Source organism: Hypanus sabinus, chromosome 3, assembly GCF_030144855.1.
Source record: "Hypanus sabinus isolate sHypSab1 chromosome 3, sHypSab1.hap1, whole genome shotgun sequence".
In the NCBI taxonomy this organism is placed as follows: domain Eukaryota; kingdom Metazoa; phylum Chordata; class Chondrichthyes; order Myliobatiformes; family Dasyatidae; genus Hypanus; species Hypanus sabinus.
In genome coordinates this window covers 37,964,994-37,991,919 of record NC_082708.1, presented here as the reverse complement: position 1 = coordinate 37,991,919, position 26,926 = coordinate 37,964,994, and the positions used below count along the sequence as shown (strand labels likewise).

The following is a 26,926-nucleotide window of genomic DNA, read 5'->3' as shown; positions in this document are numbered from 1 at the left end:
TAGTATGTCTGTACTTTGTTTTTACTTTTAATGAGATGCGCACTTATGACACGGTGGCATGATTATGTATGCCATTTTACACATACAGACATAAAGTAAATCATATAATGCAACTACTATATAGACAACCACAGCATTGTAAATTTTAAATTGTCCCATTCAGGCCTAAAGATTTAATTGCTGTGGGGGATTTCTTACTCTTGTGGGATATCATCTTTCCTGACACGGGATCACTTTGCTTGGCAGGTGAGACTTGTGGTAGTGAAGCAATCTCAGGTTTTGGGGCCTACTCCATGGTGGTTGTAGGAGTTCGCTCTGGGACTGTAGGAAGTGGTTCTGACAGCTCTGGACACCTTTCTTCTTTAATAATTGATTCTACTGTCCTCAACTGATTGATGTGTCATCTCCAGATGACATCAGGCACAATCTCCGCTGCAGGGAAGTGGTCCAGTTCTGTCCTTAATCTTTCTAACTCCCCTTGCTAGGACTGCTTGTTGGAGTGAAACATCAAACCTCCTTGTTTGAGGAGCCCTAAACCTGTCTCAGCTGTTTGCCCTGCATATTCCTTCTGAGATTTGGTTTAAGGAGATCCAAGTATGAGCACAAGGGAGAACCCATCAAGGAACAGCAAAGCTGCTGAGTTGTTGGTTGCAGAGTGTGCTGCATTGTGATATACAAGAAGGAAATGGTGAGGATCTGGTTCAATGTCAATGTAGTGTGTTCTGCTGACATTGGTCGTAGTGCATTCTTTAGACTCTGGACTTATTCTACCAAGTCATTTGTAGCTGCACGGTTCAGTGCACATATATCTTATTCCATTTATTTTCAGGAATGACTGAAACTGTTCCACAACAAACTGTGGTCTATCGTCACTGACTAAGTGTTCTGGGCAAGTTCATCCCTGGGCTAGTAAAAATGAGGGAACTGGATTTTCTGCTGCACATTCCAGCCATTTTGGGTTGCCATGTACACTGGAGACAGTCTGGGGTGTCTTATGGTTCCCTTTAGTTCATCTCTGCCATAATAGAGATAATTCATCAAGAAGGTACTGCCAAAAGGTTTCAGGCCAAAGTGGCCACTGTATGTTTTTTCATACATGCTGCCTGGCCTGCTGAGTTCCTCCAGCATTTTGTGTGTTGCTTGGATTGCCAGCATCTGCAGATTTTCTCATGTTTGCCAAGTGGAGTGTCCTCTTTTGTAAATTTTTCAGATATTTCCTTTTTAAAGGGTAAATGGGATTATCCATAAGCATTTCCATGATTAATCATCCTCTTGAAATTGATTTTGTAATTGTGTCCTCCAAGCAACAAAGCCAATCTCTATTTGTGCTGCTTTTAGTGGAACACTGTTCTATGGGTTGAAAACTAACACTAGTGGTGGATGATCAGAAATGAGGGTAAACTTTTTTCCCATACAAGTACTGGCTGAAGTGTTTTATACCCCAAGCCAGACTCAGGGTCTCTCTATCAATCTGAACATAATTTTTCTCTGCAGTGGTAAGGGAATATGATGCAAAGGCTATGGGCGTTCACTTCCATCACTCATAACATGTGACATGACTGCACCAATAGCATAAGGCAAAGTGTCACAAGCAAGCTTCACTGGATGATGTGGTTCATACTGTATTAGTACAGTGTCTGATGTCACCATTTCCCTTGTCTTTTGGCAAGCCTTCTCACATTGTTTGATCATTGCCATTTCTTCTTAATCTGTAGTAATGAGTTCAAGGGGTGGAGCTCAGTAACTAGATCTGGCAGGAACCTGTTATAGTAATTGACAAATCCTAAAAGGACCACACCTGTGGAATGTCCATTGGCCTTGGGGCACCCACCACTGCTTGAATGTTCTCAGCACACTTATGCAATCCTTGTTCATTTATGGGTTGACCACAGTCGGTGCTGTTTGGTTTAAAGAATTCATACTTGATGCATCATGCTCTGAGCACATAATCTAAGCTTTTTAACATTGTCTTGAGATTTTGGAGATGTTCCTTGCCATCCTTACAGCTAACAATAATGTCATCCAAATAACACTGAGTGCCTGGGCAGCCTTGCTGCACCTGGTGCATAGCTTTCTGCCAGAGTGCAGGTGCAGATGCTACTCCATAAAAAGTCTGTCATAACAATAAATCCCTTCGTGAGTGTTTATGGTGTGAAACACTTCAGACTTTTCTTCTGTCTCCTTCTGTACATAAGCCTCAGCTAAATTCACTTTGCTGAAGTGTTTCCCTTGAGCAAGGTTGGCTACGATATCCTCTATCCTGGGCAGAAGGATTGATCTACTTTCAATACTGGGTTGATGGTGACCTTAAAAGCATCACAGATCCTGAATGATACATTCTTCTTGGCTACTGGGACCACTGACTGGCATTGCCCTAGAGTTCCATTCAACCTTGGAAAAAATTTCTTCAGCCTCCATGCAACCTAGCTCACTGGCTACTTTATCACAGATGTTATAAGGAACCAGACAGGCTTTGTAAACCTTGGGTGTGATATTTTCATTTAACACTGTTTTCCAATGCATCCTTGAATACTGCTATGGCATCATCCAACACTTTTCTTAATTCATTTTCAGTTGACTTTATTGCTGGGAATGTGGCCTGCAAATTGTGGATCGATTTCCAAGGTTGTAGTTGTCTCAGCTAATTACGACCCCTCAATGTTGGCTCTCCTGTTTTTAAGTCCTTAGTTGAATATCTGCAGGCCTTTGAAATGCTGGTCTGTGGAATGACTAAAACAGCTGAGCCAGTGTCCAATTCCATTTTAATTAATTTGCTGTTCTCTTCTGGTGTAAGCTATATTGCTTGTCTCGTGTTAGTTTTTACATTGTAAATCTTGTGACTATGTCACTCAAATCATTATCAGATTTTTCATCAACCGCATGCAGATGACTTTATCTTTTTCTCTTCCCTGTGCAGTCCATTTATTTTTGTCTGCCTGACATGCACTTTGTATGTGTTCTATTTTGTTGCATTTCCAGTAAATTTCATCTTTAAACCTGCATTGGTATGGTGTATGTGAGCCCCTGCCATGATGGTAACACAATTTGTTCAGCCATGCTAGTTTCTGTTTAGAAGTTGCAATTTTCTTTACTTTCACTTTCATTCCTAACTACAACTCAATTTTGTTTCTTGTTGCTGTTTTTAAATGTGAGTTGTGCTTCAGTTAGGAGACATTTTTGAATACTTTCTTGTAAGATTCCTCAAAATAACCAATCTTTCATTGCATCATTAAGCCCAACACTGAACTGACAATGTTCAAACAACCTCTTCAATTCAGCTACATAATCTAAAATAGACAGCCCTTCCTTTTGCTTTCACGTACGGAACCCATAGTGTTCTGCAATCAATAATGGTTTTGGCTCTAAATGTTACTGCATTACTTTCATGATATCAGGAAAGCTCATTTCGGCTGGTTTAGTTGGATTATTCAAACTTCTAAGCAAAATGTATGCTCTTCCAGTTAATTACACTCTGCAAAACTGGCACTTACTTCACTTCCGCTATTCCATTTGCTGTAAAATCCTGTTCAATTTGATCAGTATACAGCACCCAGTTATCTTTTATGCAATCAAATGTGTCTATCCAATGTAGCCTGCTATTTCTGCTATTTAAATTTATGGTTATTATCACCTTGTACTATTTATGAACCCGCAAATTTCATCAGTTTTCTGCCTTTTTAAAAATGCAATTGTCTCTGTCCTTTTCCAAAGAAACCACATTCTGCGCTGTTTTTTTTTTAACTCAAGCGTCTTGCTGTGCTTCAACAGGTAGATAGTCTTCTTGGGTTTGTCTTAAAACTTACTCATCGCCACTTTTTTTTTGTAACTCCAAAACATAAAACTAACTGAAAGAAAAACAGGAATAATATGTCTGTACTTCATTTTTACTTCTAGAGAGGCACACACTTATGAGGTGGCAAGATGACGTATGTCGTTCACATGCCTCTATATATAACCCATGATAAATTATGTAAACAACAAAGAATACTTAATCAAACAACATATTTACAATATCACTCAAATGTTGCTGAAATATTAAATGCACAACACTAGTCATCTCTTTTAGGAATCTAATGACTGCCAAACAAAATACAAAGATTTGCTATTTAACAACGTACCTATTTTCTCTTGGTCTCTTAATGGAATTTGTTAAACATTTTACCATTGCATTGAACAATGAATTGATTATAAGTGAAACTCGCTGGGACCCCTTTTCCTGCGCACCCTTTAAAAACACCAAGGCTCCATTTTCCCTGCTCTTAAATTCAAAAGGACCCTGTTTCGTATGCTCTCTTTATACTCACTATATTCACTAGAAATGTGGCAATCTGTGTGTGGAGCCAGATAATGTAGGTGATGCCTTAAGTTAATACATCATTATATTCAGTAAGGAGAAAGACATTATTGTTGGTGAGTTCAAAGAGCAAGGTGATGAAATTCTAGCACAATTAACCATCAAGGCTTAAAGAGGCTCTTTGAAATCTTAAACGAACTTTGACCAGCCGTCAATCCGAACATCTGAAGTTTTGAGAGGAATGGACTTCAAAGAGGTCCACTGCCCAAGTACAAAAGGCAGCAGAGGATCGCTACATCAAAAAGGAGCTATGACCAGTGACCATTCAGCGTTTAGGATTGATTAGCAAATTAAAAGAAGGCAGGGGCAAGCGCAGCAGCCATCGTCTGAATGAACAGAGTCAGAGTGCTGTTCTTGAGGCTTCAGCTCTTTGGGGCTCCAGTGAAAAGAGACTTCAGTCAGAGAAAGCAAAGAAAAGAAAAGCTCAAGGTTTAAGATTTTTTTCCATTCCCTTCTTTATATCTGCTCAACTAGGGCAGTAGAGGTGCCTACAGGATAGTGGAATGCTGCTCTTGAAGGATGTGAGAAGGCAGGGAGGCCTCCAGTGTCCCTGAGGACTACAACTTCAAGAAATGCATCCAGCTGCAGCTTCTAACAATCTGCGTTGAGTTGGAGCTGGATCTGTATGAAGTCTGGATCTTTTTGGGAGGCTGAAGGGGAGATAGATAGGACATATAGAGAGGTAGTTCTACGCAAGAGGCAGGGCACTGGGAGATGGTCAGGAAGAGGAAAGGGATTAAGGAGCCTGTGCAGAGTACTTCTGTGGCCGGGCCATTCCCTTTAACAACAGGTATATTGCTGGGGTTACTGCTCAGTGGCAGGAGTGACCTGACAGAGGAAAGTTACAGTGGTTGGGTCTCTGGCATTGAGTCTGCCTCTGTGACAGGAGGGAAGGGGGGAGAAGAGGAATGCTGTGGTGATAGGGGATTTGTTAGTTAGGGGACCAGACAGGTGGTTCTGGGGTGAGAACAAGATTTCCGGATGGTATGTTGCCTCCTGCGATACCTCGGAATGCGTCTTCAGCAGTCTTAAGTAAGAGGGTGAACAGCGAGAAGTCGTGGTACACGTAGGTACCGATGATAAGAGTAGGATGAGTGACGAGATTCTGCATAGGTAGTTCAGGGAATTAGGAGCTAAGTTAAAGGGTAGGTCTTCCAGGGTTGTGATCTCAGGATTGCCACCCATGTTACATGCTGGTAAGGCCAGAACTAGGAAGATTATACAGTTTAATACGTGGCTAAGGCATTGGTGTGGGAGGGGGGGCTTAAGATTTTTGGATCATTATGCTCTCTTCCAGGGAAGGTGGGACCTGTACAGAAGGGATGGTTTGCACCTGAACTGTAGAGGTACTAGTAACCTAGCAGGAAGGTTTGTTAATGCTGCACGGTGGGTTTAAACTAGCTTTTCAGGGGGATGGGAACCAGAGTGCCAGAAATGTTAGTGGAGAGGTCATGGAGGCAGATATTGTTAGACAAAGTTAGGAATCAAAAGGCTGAGCATGGTGCAGCTAGTGTCCTGAGTTGCATATATTTCAATGCAAGATGTATTGTAGGTAAGGCGGATAATCGTGCTGAAAATGAGGTGGCTAGTTTACAAACAGAGGCAATGTGTAGTGAGGAGAAGCTACTGACAGGGCAATTGGAGCCAACAGGATGAGTCGCAACATAACAGGAGGTCAAAATTGAGAAGGATAAAAGCGGGACTGAAGGTGTTATCTTTGAATGTGCACAGGATGGTAGATGAACTTGCAGCACAGTTGCATATTGGCAAGTATGATTTTTTAGGCAGCACTGTATCATGACTAAAAGAAGATTATAGCTGGGAGCTTAATATCCAAGCATACTGTGGTGAACTATGTGCCTGTCGGGACACGACCCCTGCTGACTGCTCCTGTGGCTCCTCCCACAGGCCCCTGTATAAAGGAGATCTGAGGCCTGACGCTCGGCCTCAGTCTCCAGGACATTGTATGATAGACACTCACTCCTGGTTCCTTCTTCCAGTCAATAAAAGCCGATATCTCGCCTTACGTCTCGGTGTGAGTTATTGATGGTGCATCACATACACATTGTATCAAAAGTACAGACAGTAAGGCAGGGGGAGCTATGTTGCTCTATTGGTAAAAAATGAAATCAAGTCATTACAAAGAGGTGACAAAGGGTCGGAAGGTGTTGAATCATTGTGAATAGAGCTGCAAGGGTTAAAAGACACTGATGGGAGTTGTATTACAAACCTCCAAACAGTAGTGAAGATGTAGCCTACAAATTACAGCAGGAGATAGAAAATGCATGCCAAAAGTCCAATGTTACAATAGTTATGGGGAACTTCAATATGCAGGTAAAACATTGAAAATAGCTGCAGGAGTAGGTCATTCGACCCTTCGAGCCTGCACCGCCATTCAGTATGATCATGGCTGATCATCCAACTCAGAACCCTGTACCTGCTTTCTCTCCATACCCCCTGATCCCTTTAGCCACAAGGGCCATATCTATTAAATATAGCCAATGAACTGGCCTCAACTGTTTCCTGTGGCAGAGAATTCCACAGATTCACCACTCTGTGTGAAGAAGTTTTTCCTCATCTCAGTCCTAAAAGGCTTCCCCTTTATCCTTAAACTGTGACCCCTCATTCTGGACTTCCCCAACATCGGAAACAATCTTCCTGCATCTAGCCTGTCCAATCCCTTTAGAATTTTATACGTTTCAATAAGATACCCCCCTCAATCTTCTAAATTCCAGTGAGTATAAGCCTAGTCAATCCAGTCTTTCTTCATATGAAAGTCCTGCCATCCCTGGAATCAATCTGGTGAACCTTCTTTGTACTCCCTCTATGGCAAGAATGTCTTTCCTCAGATTAGCGGACCAAAACTGCACACAATATTCTAGGTGTAGTCTCACCAAGGCCTTGTACAACTGCAGTAGAACCTCCCTGCTCCTGTACTCAAATCCTTTTGTTATGAATGCTAACATACCATTTGCCTTTTTCACCGCCTGCTGTACCTGCATGCCCACCTTCAATGACTGGTGTACAATGACACCCAGGTCTCGTTGCACCTCCTTTTCCTAATCAGCCACCGTTCAGATAATAATTTGTTTTCCTGTTCTTGCAACCAAAGTGGATAACCTCACATTTATCCACATTAAATTGTATCTGCCATGAATTTGCCCACTCACCTAACCTATCCAAGTCACCCTGCATCCTCTTAGCATCCTCCTCACAGCTAACACCGCCGCCCAGCTTTGTGTCATCTGCAAACTTGGAGATGTTGCATTTAATTCCCTCATCTACATCATTAATATATAATGTAAATAACTGGGGTCCCAGCACTGAGCCTTGCGGTACCCCACTAGTCACTGCCTGCCATTCTGAAAAGGTCCCGTTTACTCCCACTCTTTGCTTCCTGTCTGCCAACCAATTCTCTATCTACATCAATACCATACCCCCAATATCGTGTTCTTTAAGTTTGCACACTAATCTCCTGTGTGGGACCTTGTCAAAAGCCTTTTGAAAATCTAAATATACCACAACCACTGGCTCTTCCCTATCCACTCTACTAGTTATATCTCCAAAAATTTCTATAAGATTCGTCAGACATGATTTTCCTTTCACAAATCCATGCTGACTTTGTCCGATGATTTCACCTCTTTCCAAATGTGCTGTTATCACATCTTTTATAACCGACTCTAGCATTTTCCCCACCACCGATGTCAGACTCACTGGTCTTTAATTCCCCGGTTTTTCTCTCCCTCCTTTTTTAAAACATGGGGTTACAACAGCCACCCTCCAGTCCTCAGGAACTAATCCAGAATCTAAAGAGTTTTGAAAAATTATCACTAATGCATCCACTATTTCTTGGGCTACTTCCTTAAGCACTCTGGGATGCAGACCATCTGGCCCTTGGGATTTATCTGCCTTTAATCCCTTCAATTTACCTAACACCACTTCCCTACTAACATGTATTTCCCTCAGTTCCTCCATCTCCCTAGACCCTCAGTCCCTTACTATTTCCGGAAGATTATTTATGTCCTCCTTAGTGAAGACAGAACCAAAGTAGTTATTCAATTGGTCTGCCATGTCTTTGTTCCCTATGATCAATTCACCTGTTTCTGACTGTAAGGGACCTACATTTGTCTTGAACAATCTTACAAAAGGTAGATTGGGAAAATCAGGTTTGAGCTGATTCCAAAAGGGGGAATTTCTAGAGAAGCCTACAAAATGGCTTTTCAGAGTAGCTCATGATTGAGTGCACTAGGGGATCAGCTTTTCTGGATTGGTTGTCATGCAATGAACCAGAATTGATTAGAGAGTATAACGTAAAAGAACCCTTAGGGGAAAGTGATCATAATATTATTGAACTCACTCAGAAATGTGAGAAGGAGAAACTAAAGTCAGATGTATCAGTATTACAGTAAAGGGAATTACAGAGGCATGAGAGACAAGTCGACCAAAATTGATTGGAAAAGAACACTGGCAGGGATGAAAGCAGAGCAGCAGTGGCTGGAATTTCTGAAAGCAATTCAGAAGGAACAGGATATTTGCATCCCAAAGAGGAAGAAGTACTCTAAAGGAAAGATGGCACAACCATGGCTAACAAGAGAAGTCAAAACCAACATAAAAGCCAAAGAAAGGGCATATAATAGAGCAAAAATTAGTGGGAAGTTAGAGGATTGGGAAGCTTTTAAAAACCAACAGAAGGCAACCAAAAAAATGTCATTAATAATGTAAAGATGGAATGTCAAACTAAGCTAGCCAATAATATTAAAGAGGATACCAAAAATTTCTACAGATACTTGAAGTGTAAAAGAGAGCCATGAGTAGATATCAGATCACTGGAAAACATTGCTGGAGAGGTAGTAATGGGGTACAAGGAAATGGCGGACAAATTAAATAAGCAATTTGCATCAGAATTCACTATGGAAGACACTAGTAGTATGGTGGAAGTTCCAGGAGTAAGGGATCATGAAGTCTGTGAAGTTACCATAACTAGAGAGAAGTAACACCTGGACCAGATGGTGTACACCCCAGTGTTCTGAAAGAGGTTCCTGAAGAGATTGTGGAGGCATTGACAATGATCTTTCAAGAATCACAATTTTCTGGAATGGTTCTGGAAGACTGAAAAATTGCAAATGTCGCTCCACTCTTCAAGAAGGGGGAGAGGCAGAAGAAAGGAAACTATAGGCCAGTTAGTGTAATCTCAGTTGTTGTGAAGATGTGGAGTTGGTTATTAAGGATGAGGTCTCAGGGTACTTGGAGGCACATGATAAATAAGCTGTAGTCAGCATGGTTTCCTCAAGGGAAAACCTTGCTTGACAAATCTGTTGGAATTCTTTGAAGAAATAACTAGCAGGTTGAACAAAGGAGAATTGGTTGCTGTTGTGTACTTGGATTTTCAGGCCTTTGACAAGGTGCCACACATGAAGCTGCTTAACAAGCTACGAGCCCATGGTATTACAGGAAAGACTCTAGCATGGAGGGGGTCCTTGTGCAGGATTCCCAAAGGTTAACTTGCAGATTGAGTCTATGGTGAGGAGGGCAAATGTAATGTTTGCATTCATTTTAAGACTAGAATATAAAAACGAGGATGTAATGTTGAGACTTTATAAATCACTAGTGAGGCCTCACTTGGTGTATTGTGAGCAACTTTGGGCCTTTTATTTTAGAAAGGATATATTGAAAATGGAAAAGGTTCAAATGATTCCAGGATTGAACGGCTTGTCATATGAAGAGCATTTGACGGCTCTGGCCCTGTACTCATTAGAATACAGAAGAATGAAAGGTGACCTCATTGAAACCTATCAAATGGTGAAAGGGCTTAATAGAGTGAATATGGAGAGGGTGCTTCCTATGGTGTGAGAATCTAAGCCAAAAGACACAGCCTCAGAGTAGAGGGGAGTTCTTTTAGAACAGAGATGAGGAATTTCTTTAGCCAGAGAGTGGTGAATCTTTGGAATTCTTTGCCACAGGCAAGTGTTGGAGCAGACTCAATGGGTAAGTTGGCCTAATTCTGCTCCTAACACTGTTGTGGGAGGAAATTGTTGAGGCTCTGATAGAGATCTGTAGATCTTTGCTAACCGCTGGTGAGGTAATAAATAATTGGAGAATAGCAAAAATGGTGCTCCTATTCAAGAAAGGCAGGGTTAAGCCAGTTTAAAACAGGATGGTGTGTCTCTTCTGAGGGACAAGATTAATCCACATTTGGAGAGAGGGATTAATCTAGGCTATTCTGCATGATTTTGTAAGGGGCGATACTTTCTGACGAACTTGTTGGAATTTAGTGGATAAAGATGAAGTGTATCCATGGGGATTGTAAAGTTGATGTAATCTACATGGTCTCCAGTAAAAACTGTTTTAACTTCCAGCACCCTGCGATCAGTCATATATTGCAGGGATTGTTCTGGGATATTTGCAGATTAACAAACAGTGATCTAGATATGAATGTAGGAAGTGTGATTAGTATATTTACAATTGACATGGAAATTCTGGTAATGTTGATAGCGAGAATGGGATTCTTCAGCATCAGGTTGATACTGAAGTATTGATAAAATGAGTGAAGCATTGGTAGATGGAATTTAATCCTAAAAAATGTGAATTATTGCATTTTAGGAGGGGTAATAAAGCTAAGGTGTCCACAGTGAATAATAGGACCATAGCAAGTACTAAGGAACGGAACAATAGGTCACAGTTTCCTTCCATAACATTGAATGAGAAGTATTCTATGGAGAATTGAAAGCAAAATTGCATAATTAAATAATTGGAAAAACAACAAGCCTCATCACTTAATAACTTGAATTTTTAGAGGTTACAAGAAACAAAAGATGAAAGAAATTAACCTTTATAGTAGAGCATAGGTACATTGAAATATATTTTAAAAATGGTTTTCTGAGACAAAGTGAAAATTATGTGAGGCTAACTGCTATACAGCAATAAACTGATATGAAAATTCATGAGTGTGGAAATTTTAGTATTACGGAACTTGAAAGTAAAACAAGTTCTCTTTCTTCATCAGATGTCAAAATAGAAACTGGAAAGTGAAACATATCCACTCTACAGTGGAACCAACCAATTAGCCAGTTTGAAGCAGGTAGGCTCCCTGTAAAATTGACATCAGTTTTTTATACACTTACTATGACATGGGCCTTTCAGCCCATCAGTCCCATGTTGGCCCCAATGAAGTAACCAGTGAGAAACATCCCTCTTTAACAGAGATATCTGTAACTAGAGAGCATAGGATTAAATATGAAACAGAAGATTCAGAAGTAGTTGAGGAAGAATTATCTTTCCCCATGCATGCCTGACTCCAACACCCCTTATGCTCAGCATTCTAGATTTAAGTCATACTTTGGGTGAAAAAATCTTCCTCAGGTATCTTCTAAATCTCCTGTTCCTTACCTTAAACCTTCACCCTCTGATTGTTTACATCTTTGATATGGAGAAGTTTTTCTCTGGGTATTCTATGTATGCTGCTTCTAATATTTTATCTCAGTCAAGTGTCACCTCAGTATTTTCCCTTCCAAGGGAAGCAAAGGTTATCCAATCTTTTCTCATGCTTCAAATGCTCTATCCCAGTCAGCATCCTGGTGAAGGTCCTTTTCAATCAGGAGTTCCCAACCTTATTTAGGCCATGGAACCCTACCTTTAACCGAGGGGTCTGTGAACCCCAGGTTGGGACCCTCTCCACTCCGATCATATTCTCTGTATATTTTGGTGGCCAGAACTGCATACGTTACTCCAGCTATGGTCTAATTAACATTTTGTATTATTGGACCCTTACAGTTCCTATATTCTCTGCTTCAGTTAATGAAGTCATATGAATCTCACTTATTTTTATGTGCTGCTCTCTATAGGGATTAATGGACACAATCACTGTGGTAAACATGCTATATAAATGCATTGATATTAATCAGTAGCAAAAAGAAATCTAAAGATATTTGTCTCAATTTATGATATTTTCTTATTGCTAATATTCCACCTTAATATAATCAAAAATATAGATCACTTGTTTTCTTATTTCTTAAGCAGTTCATGACATGTTGTTCAAAATGAATATACCACACATTACACTTTCCATGCAGGCAACTGTGCAAAGCTCTTCCAATGTCGAGTCTATATAAATAAATAAGTTATTTGTCTCTACATGTTTTGGAATAAACTTATTTTAGTTAGAATTATTTAGTATTATTCTGGAAGGTCACTGGAGGCAAATTTCGCAGATGATATTTGTTAAGGAACACACTCAGTGTTTTAAGAACAGCTTCTTCCCCTTCATCATCAGATTTCTGAGTAAACCATGAACACAACCTCAACCTTTTTGCTCTCTTTTTACAGTACTTCATAATTTTTTATTATAACTTACATTATTTTAACCAATTGTTCTTTATTGCTGCAACAAAGCAACAAATTTCATGACTTACATCAGTAATAATAAATCTAATTCTGATTCAGAGGCCTCCCAGAAAGAACAGATATATGGCAGATGGCAGAAAGGTGTAAAAATAATTTTGCCAGTATTAACTGAGATTGCTTTAGTGCAAGGTGATTAGGTGGGGTGAATGCATAAAATGCATCAAGAGCAGTGTTTGAAGAATTATGTGGAGAGGCAGACTAGGAAGATGGCTACGCGTAATCTTATTATAGTGAATGAGGATAAGCAAGTGATAGGAATGTCTGTGGAGAAACCATTTAGGAACAGTGAACAAGTAAGCTTCAAGATAGAAATGGGAAATGGTAAGGTCAGTCCTTAAACTGGGGTGCAAACTGGGGTAAGACAGATTGCAGAAGTGTAAGACAGAACCTGGTGGTCTGAATAGATTGAGAACAGCTGCAGGAAGGGAAAACAAGATCTGATGCAGGGGAAGCATTTAAAAGTAAATTACTAAGAATTCAGTGTCAGCATGGTGCTGTAAGAGATTGAAGCAAAAATAGTAAGTCAAGGGAATCTTGGCTAACAAGGTGTACTGAAGGTTTAATCAGGGAAAAGAGGGTAGCCCCTGTAGGGTTTAGTAAACAAGTATATTGAGGTTTATTGGATATATAGGAGAGAATTTAAGGGATTCGGGGAGCAAGAAGGGCAATGACATGACCTTGTCAAGTAGGAGTTAACAGAATCATACAAGTATAATAGATGCAAGAGGGTAGTTAAATTAAGTGTAGATCCCCTCAGTGACCAAAACAGTAACTTATTTGTGAGCCAGAGGCTATGAGTAGTGGTCCTAAATGAATATTTCTCATTGGCATTTGCTAGAGAAATACAGTATGCTGATATTTTGGAGCATATCTGTATCAGGAACGAGGAAGTGTTAGAAAATTGGTGCATGTAAGAGTAGATAAATTCCTGTGGTTGAGAGAAGCAAGGGCAGAGAGTGCTGTGTCTCTGACAAAGATTTTTGCACCTTTATTGACCCTGAACAAGATACCAGAAGAGTGCAAGATAGCTAATTATTTAAGAAAGATAAACTAGTGGTGTTAGATGAAATTCAATCCAGACAAGAGTTAGGTAATGCAGATTAGCAATCAAATTTTGATAGTGTTGCTTTAGAAAGGGACCTTGGCAATTAGGTTCATAGCTCCCTGAAAATGGTGCTTTAGAGTAATGAAAGAGACATTTGGTATGTTTGCTCTTATCTAATTTGGCATTGTTTTTAAGAGTTGGAAGTCATTTTGCTCTTGTAGAAAATGTTGATTAGAAGACACAAAGAGTATTGTGTAGAATTGTGGTCACAATACTGCAGGAAGAATGTGCTAGTTGAGAGGTTGTAGAAGGATGTCGCCTGGATTGGAGGGCTGCAGTAATAAGGAGACATAAATATGCTGTATACATATGTTCTCACTGGAATGTAAGAGGTGAGACTTTCAAAAATTTATTGAGGTTTTTAAAATCATATTGGCCATGTTGTTGGAGTCTTTTTACCCAGGGCACTAGAGTCTAAATGTAAAGGATATATTGAGCAGGTTGTTGAAGTATTTTTACCCAGGGTGGTAGAGCCTAGATGTAAAGGACATATTGGTCAGATCATTGGAGTCTTTTTAGACCATAAGACACAATGTAGGAGGAGAGTTAGGCCATTCAGTTCACTGAGTCTGCTCCACCATTCCACTGTGGCTGATTTATTTTTCTTCTTAACGCCATTCTCCTACCTTCTCCTCGTAACCTCTGACACACTGACTAATCAATCTCGGCTTTAAATATACTCAGTGACTTGGATGCCACAGTCATCCATGGCAATGAATTCCATAGATTCATCACCCTCCAGTTAAAGAAATTGCTCCTCATCTCTATTCTAAATGGATGTCCATCTATCCTGAGGCTGTGTCTTATGATCCAAGACTCACCCACTATAGGAAACATTCTTTCCACATTCACTCTATCTAGGCCTTTCAATATCCAGTAAGTTTCAATGAGATCCTCCCTCATTCTTCTAAACTCCAGTGAAACAGGCCCAGAGCCTTCAAATATTCCTCATACATTAACCCTTTTGTTCTCAGAATCATTCTTGTGAACCTCTTCAAAACCAACACATCTTTCTCAGGTAAAGGGGTCCAAAATTGTTCACAGTACTCCAGATGGAGTATGACCAATGCCTTATAAAGCCTGAGCATTACTTTCTTATATTCTAGTCTTCCCAAAATGAATGATAACATTGCATTTACTTTCTTTGCCTCAGACTTAACGTGTACATTAACCTTTAGGGACTCCTACACAAGGACTCACAAAACCCTTTGCATCTTTGATTTTTGAATTTTCTCTGCAGTTTGAAAATATTCTACTCCTTTATTTCTAAGTGCATGACCATACACATCCCTACATTATATTCCAGCTGCCACTTCATTGCCCATATTTCTAATCTCTCTAAATTCTTCTGCAGATTCCCTGCTTCTTCAACTCTGTCTGTCCCTATCATCATATCATCCGTAAACTTGGCACACAGCCATCAATTTCATCATACAAATAGTTGACATATAACATGAAAAGAAGCAGTCCTAACACAGACCCCTGTGGAATACCACTAGTCACCAACAGCCAACCAGAAAAGACCCCTTTTATTCCCACTCTTTTTCTACTGCCAGTCAGCCAATTTTCTATCCATGCTGATATCTTTCCTATAATGCCATAGGCTCTTATCTTGTTTAGCAACCTTATGTATGGCACCTTGTCAAATGGCATCTGAAAATCCTAGTAAGCAGCATCCACTGACTCTCGTTTGTCTATCCTTCCTGTTGTTCCCTCAATGAATTCTAACAGACTTGTCAGGCAAGATTTTCCCTTAAGAAAGCCATGCTGACTTGGCCCATTATGCCACATGCCTCCAAGAATCCCAAAACCTCACCCTTAATAATGGACTCCAACATTTTCCCAACCACTAAAGTCAAGTTAACTAGCATATAATTATCCATGGCAGTAGAGTCTAGAAGTAGAGGATATGAGTTTAAATGAGTGTAGAGAAATTAATTGAACTCTGAAGGGTAAGTTTTTCATCCAGAGGGCCGTGGTTTGCTGGAATGAGCTGCCAGAGCAGGTGGTAGAGACAGATACAATTACAATGCTTAAAATACATTGGCTTGAGTTACTAGATAGGAAAGGCGTAGAGTAATATGTGCCTAATGGGGGAAGATGGGCATCATAGACAGCATAAATATGGTGGGCCAAAAGGACCCATTTCTTTGTGCTGTGATTCTAAGTTAACTCCTTTAGTGCTGAAAGATTCCGCAAATACTGATAGACACCCATGACAGTTCCACCAGAGATCTGGCAACATACACCAAACTACCAGGACCAGCATTTCTACAAACAATATTTGCTATGGTGGGATTTGCAATGTTGGATTGGGGTGCAAATGCATGCAGAAAGGCACAAAACTTCTTGGGAAGCCTGGCATGTCTAATCTTCTTCCCTAGAATATATTTTCCACAAAAGAAAGTTATTGCCAAATACCTTGTGTTAGTGATAAAACAAGAAATAAATCTGGCTCTCCAGTGTAAGTTACTTAGGAAACATGCTACAAAAAGAGCCTTTTGAAAGGTATTTTGCACTTCCTGCATTCACTTGCAGAGATAAAATTCCATACTTTTTCCACACTATATGGATTTCATTCTAGTGGGATCCCTATCTAAGGTTTGATCATTGTAAATATTGACCACAGTCATAGTTAATTGCCAGATTTTATCTATTCTTTCATTTTGTTACTGCATTAAAACATGTCTCTGTCAAAAATTTAAATAGGAAAAACTCAAGCACATATTTTCCGTTGTGATATATGTAAGAAGGTACAGGATTTATTGTGTTCAATTCTTTCTTAAATCATGTTCACCTCAATGTGTTGAGTTCTTTGTGAGCGCTTATTTCGTTGTAAGATTATCTGTCGAACTCAATTTAAGTTTCAGATTTGAAGACAACTTATTAAAATTTTAAGTTTTAAAAATATCAGAAGATAATTTAAAAGATTAAACAGTGTTACAGTGTTAATGCATGATACAATATAGTATAGAGTAATATAGTAATATAGTAAACCTTTTTAGTGTTTCAGTGGAATAGGTCATTTCATTTATGAGTATGCAGTGTTTCAGCAAGTTTTGTTTAGGGCTTGTAATGTTATAAGAGAGGAAACAACATCCAGGATTTTTATGCAACCAGGGACTGAAACCTTGTGAAATAATTTTTGGTTCTGGCTGTATGTACAGGAGGTTTCTGTGGTAGAATCCTATCATGTCTATATTTGTTGCAAATGAATGCAGGTATTTGCTTGACTGTGTGCTTTAACTGTAGGAAACAGCAGTGTTGAGTGGCATTTCTTAGAAGTACTGCATTGAATTAATAAAATCTGGCATGTTCACTATTTTGTATGATAAATATAATTGTGCCTGTCACACTTGTAGAAATTTCAGTAATCTACAGCCTAGTGTGTACTGGATAAATATAGACACGCCACCACTATACGTGTTATGGTCCATCAGTGTGTGCCTTAGCTGAAAATTATCCTTTCTCCGACCTTCAACTGTGGGAAGCTCAGCAGCAGGGCAGAAGGGCATAGGCTAATTGCAACAAAACAGTCCTTCAGAGCTGATTGCAAAAGCAATATTTGCCAAGAAAACTGGATAATTTCATAATTACGTCACTTACCACAGGAAATGGGTGACAAAATGGTAGAACAAATATTTATACATAGCTTTCTAGCTCAGAATTCTAGCAATTGAATTACAGATAAACTGGAGCTCATGGAGATTACAGCAGCCTGTTGGAGGAAGTCTACTGTGATCAGCTTGATAAAAGGGCTTGGTAGGTACTCTGTACTATAGGTATTTTTGACGTTTGTGTAACAGGCCTTGTCAACTGTAGCTCAGAAAATAATTCTTGAAGTGATGCTATGGTGATCTGGCAAAGCGTTTAGAAACACTAAAGCAACAAAATGGTTGCTACTGTAGAGTGCAGATAGTCAAGTACCTGTATTGTGAAAGATGTTATTAAAATTATATTTTCTTTTTGAAGGAGAAAATTAACTATAGAAAATTGCAGGAATGCTTCAGTAAAAATATTGGTAGATTTTAAACATGTCAACAGTCATTTCTTGTCATCAAAAACGTAATATTTTATGATACTTATCAGTTATTTGAATGCTTCTTTACCACTTTTTGTAGTTTTTAATATTTGGAACATAAATCTACCAGCAAAATCTAGGAATTGTTAAATTATAATTAGATTAAAAATCATGAATTCTTTATACTACTGATAATATAAAGTATCAAAATAGAAAGTCAAGCAGTTACAATACTTTATGGAATTATTGAAGTAAAGCTACAAATTCAACTTTAAGTTTACACAAAGTTAACTCGCACTATTAAAAATCCAGTACCCTACTTACACAGAGATTGAATTCTGGGCTGGCAAGCTTGTATGAAATGAATTTGTTTTCCTTCGTGTTGTTAGTCACTGCCTTTCTAAATAAGGATCCAGTAACTGACAGTATCAAATTACTCTTGTAATGCTTGCATGAGTATGTAAGATAACAGTAGAATGCAGTAGGTAAATTGCATTTTCAGTATCTGATTCAATTTAATTTACATTGAAATCCAATCATTTTAGGATTGAATTTAAATATTTTATGGCTTCAACAAATACTATCTCTCTGCCAAAGAGTACAAGTTTTAAAGTATTATCATTACCTGTAACTTATTAATAAAAGATGTATACATGCTAATTAGTGGCAAATATGAAACAAGAAGCAACAGGCGCAAGATGCATTAAAACCTAACTGCTTGCATTTTCTTCTACTGTCTCTGATTGTCAGGTCTAATAAATACTGAAACAATTTGAAAAGCAAATTGAGTCCATCCATTGCATATTTGCTCCCACTTGTTTTTTTCTGTTTGTGTACTTTCTGCAATTACCTGCACAGGTGTAAAAAGTAAACATAAGATAGGGCCAAACAGTATTCAACCTTGATATCTTCCTTCAGTAGCCTGTGACTCTAGATACCACAAAAATAATGGATATGCAATAATCTCGTCAGTGCAATCCCCATAAACAGCTTACTGAATGAAGCAAAAAGGCTCTGCAGTGGCTTCCCATGTGAGTTGCACTATGCTCCTGTTCAGCATGGTGTAGTGTATAACCTAGGCGTTAACGACAACAGAATTTTCTTTTGCTGTCATGTCGACAGTTCCAAGTGTGTCACCTTGAACAATTGAGTGCTTAGAAAATTAAAATTCATTACATCGCAAGTGTTACAAAATTCAAATCTTCAATTGATATTATTTGAGCTTTTCATTCTTAGTTGCTAAATAATTTAACTTGTAGTATTGTATATAAATTTTATTTCTAGAAATTGTTTTCATTGCATCATCTCTTTCTTCACATTTTCCCATTCCACTGTTCTCCACTCCGAGAGAAGAATCCCAGCTAAATCTAGTCATGAATTTTATGTGCAACATCATGTTTAACTGGCCCTGTAATATTGTGGGTACAGTCGGCCCTCCTTATCCGCGGGGGATTGGTTCTGAGACCCCCCCCCCCCCATGGATACCAAAAAACGCAGATGCTCAAGTCCCTTATTTAACTTGTCTCAGCGCGGTGGTCTTTAGGACCCAGCAGAATCCCGGATCTCATTTAACCTGTCTCACTGCGGTTGACATTAGGACCCGGCAGCGCAGCACTGAATCCACAGTGCTTCTGTTCATGAAAGTAACCACGATCACGATTCAAAGTAAGGTGGAAGTAATAAAGCGATCGGAAAGAGGTGAAAAGCCATCGGTCACTGGAAAAGCGTTAGACTACAGTCGGTCAATGGTTGGAACAATTTTAATGGAGCATGTGAAAGACCCTGCCCCGATAAAAGCTACAATTATTACTAAGCAACGCAGTGGTTTAATTATTGAAATACGCATGTTTCTTAAGTGTTTTATGTGCATAGAAAGGTAAAATATGTACTATATACTAAGAAAAACGTTTGACTAACTGATGCTAAATAATACCAGATGTACCTGTTCCAACTTCAAATCCGACTTAGACGGACTCAGGAATGGAACTCGTTCATAACCCGGGGACTGCCTGTACTTTTAAGTCATTTCTAGATTACTTATAATACCTAATACAATGTAAATGCTATGTAAATAGTTGTTATACTATATTGTTTAGGGAATAATGACAAGAAAAAATAGTCTGTGTATGCTCAAACAATGAGTGCTGGAGCAAGAACTTCCTGGTTTTCCCTATCGCAGTTGGTTGAATCCGTGCATGCGGAATACGCGGATAAGGAGGGCCAACTGTATTATGAGTTAGTGAAAGCACTGACTGTCTTTTCAAACAGAGCATAACAAATCAAGTGTAAAGCATTGTGGGAGCTTGGGTTTTCAAAGAGTGGAGGACAAAGTTCCACAGAAGAGCTTCCTGAAACATATTTACATTTCTACTTGTAACGTATCATTTGTTTGTATTTCGCAGTTCTTTCATCACTTGTTAAGACATCTGCTCTGACCATCCTCATCCACCCCTTCAGCTCTCAGCAATTCCAACCATGACCAGAACTGACCTTTCCTCCTATTTTTCTCTTTTTTAAACTATTAATATTAATTTTCTATTGTTTCTTGTCACCAGCAACATGGTTTTTTTGGAGATCAGGCTGTAGAGCTGAGATTTTATGTATATTCTATGATATTCAGGCAGCATATTAAGAATCCTTGTGTTCTGTTGGGGGATGGGTTGTTGCAGTGCTATGATAAACGGATGCCTTTCCAAATAAGTACAGTGGCAAATGCCTGAGATTGCATGCCAGAAGCCTGAGGCTGACTTTTGCATGGCTCTTGGTTATGCTGTGATGAAGACTGAGAACATGACAATCTACAGTACAATGGGTGGAAAGAAATGGTTCTGAGTATTCTTAGAGGCTGGAGCTGGATTCAATTCCATTCCTGATCCTGTGCTCCTATTCATTGACATTCCATGCCAGTTTTCTTGTTATGCATGCTCAGTCATCCAAAAATTTCTTCACCACATCTGACTGTAGTGTGTCATCAACAGGACCACGGTTATGCCATTTCTTGCTACCAGCTTTTTCAGTAATTCTCTGTGTCCTTTTCCTATGTTTAAGGCATTCTCTCTGTTACATAATATGCTGGTATCCAGGTTGGTGATTGAGACTGGCAGATCAGTTCATTGGCCCCCACCTGCTTCACTTTTGATTGAAAACTTGGTGGTGGTATAATAACTCTCGCTTAATGTTGATAAGACTAAGGAACTTATTGCAGACTTCAGGAGAAGGAAATGAGAGGTCCATGAGCTAGTACTCTTCAGAGGTGGTGAGGAACTTTAAATTCTTGGGTGTCGCTATCTCAGAGGACCTGCCCTGGACCCATCATATAAATATTATTGCAAAGAAAACATGCCTCTACTTCCTCAGGAATATGCAGAAGTTCGGCATACCATCGAAAACCTTGGCAAACTTCTATAGATGTGTGGTGTAAAGTGTGCTACTGGCTGCATTACAGCCTGGTATGGGAACTCCAATGCCTTTGAACAGAAAATCCTACAAAAGGTGATGGATTTGGCCCAGTACATCACAGGTAAAACCCTCCCAACTGTTGAGCACAGCTACATGAAATGTTGCCATAGAAAAGCAGCATCCATCAGCAAAGATGCTACCACCAGGCCATGCTCTTTTCTCGCTGCTGCCATCAAATAGAAGGTACAGGAGCCTCAGGACTTGCACCACCATGTTCAAGAACAGTTACTACCCCTCAACCATCAGGCTCTTGAACAAAAAAGGGTTACCTGCACTCATTTAAGGGCTCTGTTATATTGCCATTTCATGCTTGTTATTTATTGCTATTTATTTATATCTCCATTTGCACAGTTTGTTTACATTTTATAGTTACTGTTCTATAGATTTCCTAAGTATGCCCACAGAAAAAGAATCTCAGGGTTGTATGTGGTGTATTCTGATAATAAATTTTACTTTGAACTTTGAATGATATTGGCTAGTGTGATGGGAATGGGCTTCTAACAGGTAGATGCTACTATAACTATAACGGTATGATATGAGAGTTAGTATAAACTTACTACCGCTTCATTCAATTCTGAACTAAGTCAGTAGTGAGCTGATAGAAGATATATGCAATGTTCGTATTCTATATCACCTTCTATACCTAGTAGGGTATGAAAACTATGATACAGTACTACAGCGAGAACTCTGAACTGGGGATTATAAGAAGTAATAAACTATTTTTTTTTTATTCCTGGCAGTCCATTGGGTTAACTTGTGTTAATAATTAGTGGTGGTCCTAATCTGAAATGGCAACATGCAGCTGGTATAACTGCATTAAGACCTTTGCACATTCATTGTCTCCACACTCAGCCAATCAGGGCAGATATATAGGCCAGTATGATCCTTCCTAATCTCTGTGGTATAGAGCAACATACAGCACCAAGTCCTTGAATCAAAATTAAGTACCTGTGAGCCCCTGTGATTCATTTCGTCAACAGTGATTTCATCTGTAACCAAATGAAATCAATTTCACTTACACTTCTTGTTTTCATAGGGTTAAAGTGTTTGGAAAGCACATTTAATGCTCAGTTATATTTGTGCTTGAAAGATGTCAATATTGGAACTTCTGGATATTTAGTCTGTAAAGAAAGAAAAATTTAAAATATCAATGGAAAACACCTGTAAGATATGTTTTACAGTTTGTGTACAACTTTGTGTTCAGGCCATTTACTGACTCGTCTATTTTTTTCCAGCTACTCCAGTTGACAACGGATATATCAAACCATCAACAACACCTGCGAGCAGTACACAGGGTGACAGAGGACCACCAGTCATGATGCCCATCAATGTTGATCCTGACGTTAAGTCAGGAGAATATGTCTTAAAAAGCATATTTGCCAATTTTACCACTCAGGCCGAACGAAAAATTCGAATCATCATGGCAGAACCGCTGGTAAGTTAGGTTAATTTATTTTCTTTAGCCAGTAGTCTTACAAAATTAGTACTTTATTGTTAATTGGTGGTGATATTCTTCAGCCTGCCCAGAGGTTACAGTAAATGGCTTAGTACTGAGAAATGGAGCATCTTTTTCTATATTTTTTCTCAAGTACCACAATGGCAATACTACATTATTCAGTTTCATTCATTTGTACAGAAAGGGCCTTCTGGTAAGTTTTATTAGATGATTTGCAGTACTAACTTTCATACTACATGGCATTCTCGGTCCTTACACTTACAAAGCACTGTTTTCTCCAACAATTACATTTTTCTTAGTAGGAAGCCTAACTTTCTGCTCAGTCACATGCTTTCAAACACCATATTAAACTGTTTTTATGAAGTACAGTACCTCAGTGTTTAGATGCTATCTCCTACATCTCTGACTTTCTCAGCAGAATAAACTGATTTTCCAGCAAGCTTTCTCTTCTGGTGTATCTCTTTGTGATGTATTGTACTTACTCCAAGAAGAGGTCAAAGATACAGGATATAGTGTTTAAGAATCTCGTACATCTTCATGTAGTGATCCCAGCTGAGATGCATATCTTCCTTTAGACTTATTAAGTACATGAAGGAACCTATTTAGAAGAATTTTCTGGTCCTGGGAAAGTGCTGCTGTTATGAAAATTATAGAGGAAAGTGACAAGAGTTGGTACATTACTGAAAACTTGTGCAAGAGCAGATTAGAGACATCACCATGCAAGACAATGTCATTGGTCTTTGACATTTGTAAATTTCCCAGGCCCTAGGAATGAAAGCATCAAAAGGCAGAAATATCTTCTCCCTCATTTGAAACTAATGATATGGTAAGAGAACATAATATGTTAACTGACCCCCAGGTATTCACATTCAATCGAGTGCTTCTCCCACTGTGTTCTCTGTGCCACACTTTCCCTATCCCAGTCACTTACACAACTCCGCGATTCTCTCTCCACCGTGCGTCCAGCGCATAATTCTCCATAACTACCCCCCGTCTCCAATGGGTTCCCATGACCAAGCACATCTTTCCCTCGCCCCCACTGTCTGCTTTCCACAGTCCCTATGAAACTTCCTTGTCCATTTGTCTGCTCCTACTGATCTCTCTCCTGGCACTTACCCTTGTAAGCGGAACACCTACACCTACACCTGCTTCCTCACTATCATTCAGTGCTCCAAACAATCCTTCCAGGTGAGGCGACTCTTCACCCGTGAGTCTGTTGGGGTCATATACTGTGTCTGGTGCTCCCAGTATGATCTCTTGCATATAATAATATTAAGTATTTTATTGATACCGATTGGGAAATCATTTTGTTGCAGCAGCAACATTTTAAAACACACTTACCAATATTAATAAATATAATAATATTGACAAATAGTAAAGTACAGAATAATAATACACATGATAATTTATCAATGCGCAATACTGTGCAATAATAATATTTTTGAAACAATAAAACAGACTTATACAATGATCTGTGTTCTCTTGTCACACAGAGATGAAATGTTATACATTCTTATTGCATATGATAGGAAATATTTTTTGTAACCATCCTTGTGACAGCGGAGCTGAATGAGTCTGTTCAAAGAGGTGCTCTGCTGCTTATTCATGGAGGTCATGGAGAAGATGTGCAGATTGTTCATAATGGATAACAGTTTGTTTAGTGACCTCCTTTCCACCACTAACTCAAAAGACTCCGGGATGTAGCCAGGGACGGATCCAGCCTTTCTGATGAATTTATTTAGTCTTTTTGCATCACCATCACCGATGCTGCTCCCCCAACATAAAGCCACAAAGAAGACTGCACTCCCTACAACAGACTGGTAAAGAATCTCCAACACCGTGCTACACACATTGAGGGATCTCAGCTTCCTTAGAAAATAGAGTCTGCTCATCCCCTTCTTGTAAACAGCCCTGGTGTTGATTCACCAATTGAGGTGAACACTCAAGTATTTGTATTTCTCCACCACTGCAACAACTTCTCCCAGAATGTACACAGAACTCATCACAGTCCTCTTCCTCCTAAAATCAATCACCTTCTCCCTGGTTTAAGACACATTCAATAGCAGGTGATTGCTCCCACACCATTCCACATCCTCAAGTCTTCTGCACTCCGACTCCTGCACCCAACCACTGAGAGTCGTCAAAGAACTTCTACATGTGATAAGACTCAAATTTGTTTTGAAAGCCTGAGATATACAGTGTGAACTGAAACAGAGACAGGGCAGTCCCTTGTAGTGCTCCAGTGCCACTCACTGCTATCTCAGACAAAGAACTACCAAGCTGTACAAACTGGGGTCTATCTGTCAGGTAGCCAGTAAAGTGGATTTGTCAGTGCCCATCCTTTGCAGCTTCTTGCTCAGAAGAAGTGGCTAGATTGTATTGAAGGCACTAGAGAAATAAAAAAAAACTTAATTCTCACAATGCCACCAGCATCATCCAGGAGGGAGTGAGCTTTCTGCAACAGGTAGAGATGATCGCATCATCCACTCCCACATGAGGTTGGTAGGCAAACTGTAGAGGGTCCAATCCAGATCTCACCTGTGGTCCAAGGCAAGTCAGGACCAGACTCTCTAGCACCTTCATCACATGAGATGTGAGGGCAATTGGTCTGTAGTCATTAAGCTCAGATGGAGTTGCTTTCTTGGGTACAGGAACCAAGCAGGAAGTCTTCCATAGCACTGGTACCTTTTCCTGACTGAGACCCAGATTGTAAAGGTGCTGCAAAATACCAGACAGCTGGCTCACACAGGCCTTCAGTACCCTGGGGCTGATACTGTCTGGGCCAGCAGACTTGCCTTGATGTAGTCTCTCCAGCTGTCTCTCAACCTGACCTGCAGTCAGTCAGGTAGGGGAGGGTGATCATCCCCATGGAGGGCTCTGGACCAAAGCACACACCAGAGGGAAGGAAGGGGTGGAGGGAGGGTGTGTGGTTTGGCCAAGTGAGGGACAACACAGCAGGAGGTCCCATGCTGAACCGGTTGGAAAACAAGTTCAATTTGTTGGCCCTATCCAGGCAACCCTTGGTCTTCCTTTCCTTAACTTTGAAGCAGGTGATCTGCTTCATGCCTGGCCACACATCCCTATTCAGCTATTCTGCTGAAGCTTGTACTCCAGCTTCCTCTTGTAGGGTTCTTTGTACTCCCTCAGTTCACTCTGTGCTCACTTCAGTATTTGTCTATGTCCAGATCTGAAGGCTTTATTTTTCATATTCAAAAGTTCTTTCAGGTCACTGGTGATCCAGGGCTTGATGGGGAAGTCCTGGCTGGCAAGATGGTGTTCTCACGGAATTTGATGTAATCTGTGATACAATCAGACCTTTTGTTAATGTCCTCCCTGTGTGGTTCACCTAACACATCCTAGTCCATCCTCTCAAAGCATTCCTGCACCACCTCATTAACATCCTGCGTCCACTTCCTTACAATCTTTGTTGGTACATGCTACCACTGGAGAAGAGACATGGACCTGGGTGTTAGTAGGATCAGGTTGTGATCAGCTCTGCCAAATGGGGGAAAGGCAGCGGCACAGTATGTGTTCTTTACATTCGCATACAGCAAGTCCAGTGTTCCATTGTCTCGTATAGGGCTGCTGACATATTGATAAAAAGTTGGTATTGTTGCCTCAAGAGAAATATGATTAAAATCCCTAGTAACAGCCACAAAAGCGTTGAGATATTGAGCTTGTATTCTAGCGACATTTGCACCAGCAGAAGGTTGAATGTAAACAATGACTGTGAATTCCTGAGGCAAATAATATGGTTGTATCCCATTGGCTGAGAGCTTGAGGTTCACAAGAATAATCCCAGGAATGAATGAAAGGGTTAACATATAAGGAGTGTTTGATGGTTCTGGACCTGTACTTGCTGGAATTCAGAAGAAGGACGGGTATCTTATTGCAATCTATTGAATATTGAAATGTCTGGACATAGTGGATGTGGAGAGAATGTTTTCCATCGTGAACTGTCTAGGTCTAGAGGGCACAGGCTCAGAATTGAAGGATGTGCATTTAGAACAGAGATAAGGAGAAATTCTTTTAGCCAGAGGGTGGTGAATCTGTGGAATTCATTACTAATGCTTGCTATGCAGACCAAATCATTGGATATGTTTAAAGTGGAGGTTGATAAGTTCTTAATTA

The 26,926-nt window shown here is 39.8% G+C and overlaps 1 protein-coding gene across 3 annotated transcripts in view; it reads left to right on the top strand.

Moving 5' to 3' along the window:
* Positions 1-26,926, top strand: part of LOC132391211 (protein furry homolog) — a 260,162-nt gene that overhangs the window by 42,956 nt on the left and 190,280 nt on the right. For all 3 annotated transcript variants that reach the window (XM_059964113.1, XM_059964112.1, XM_059964114.1), the window contains exon 2: positions 22,575-22,774. In XM_059964113.1, coding sequence (XP_059820096.1) covers positions 22,575-22,774 — 200 coding nt within the window. The remainder of the gene's footprint in view (positions 1-22,574; positions 22,775-26,926) is intronic.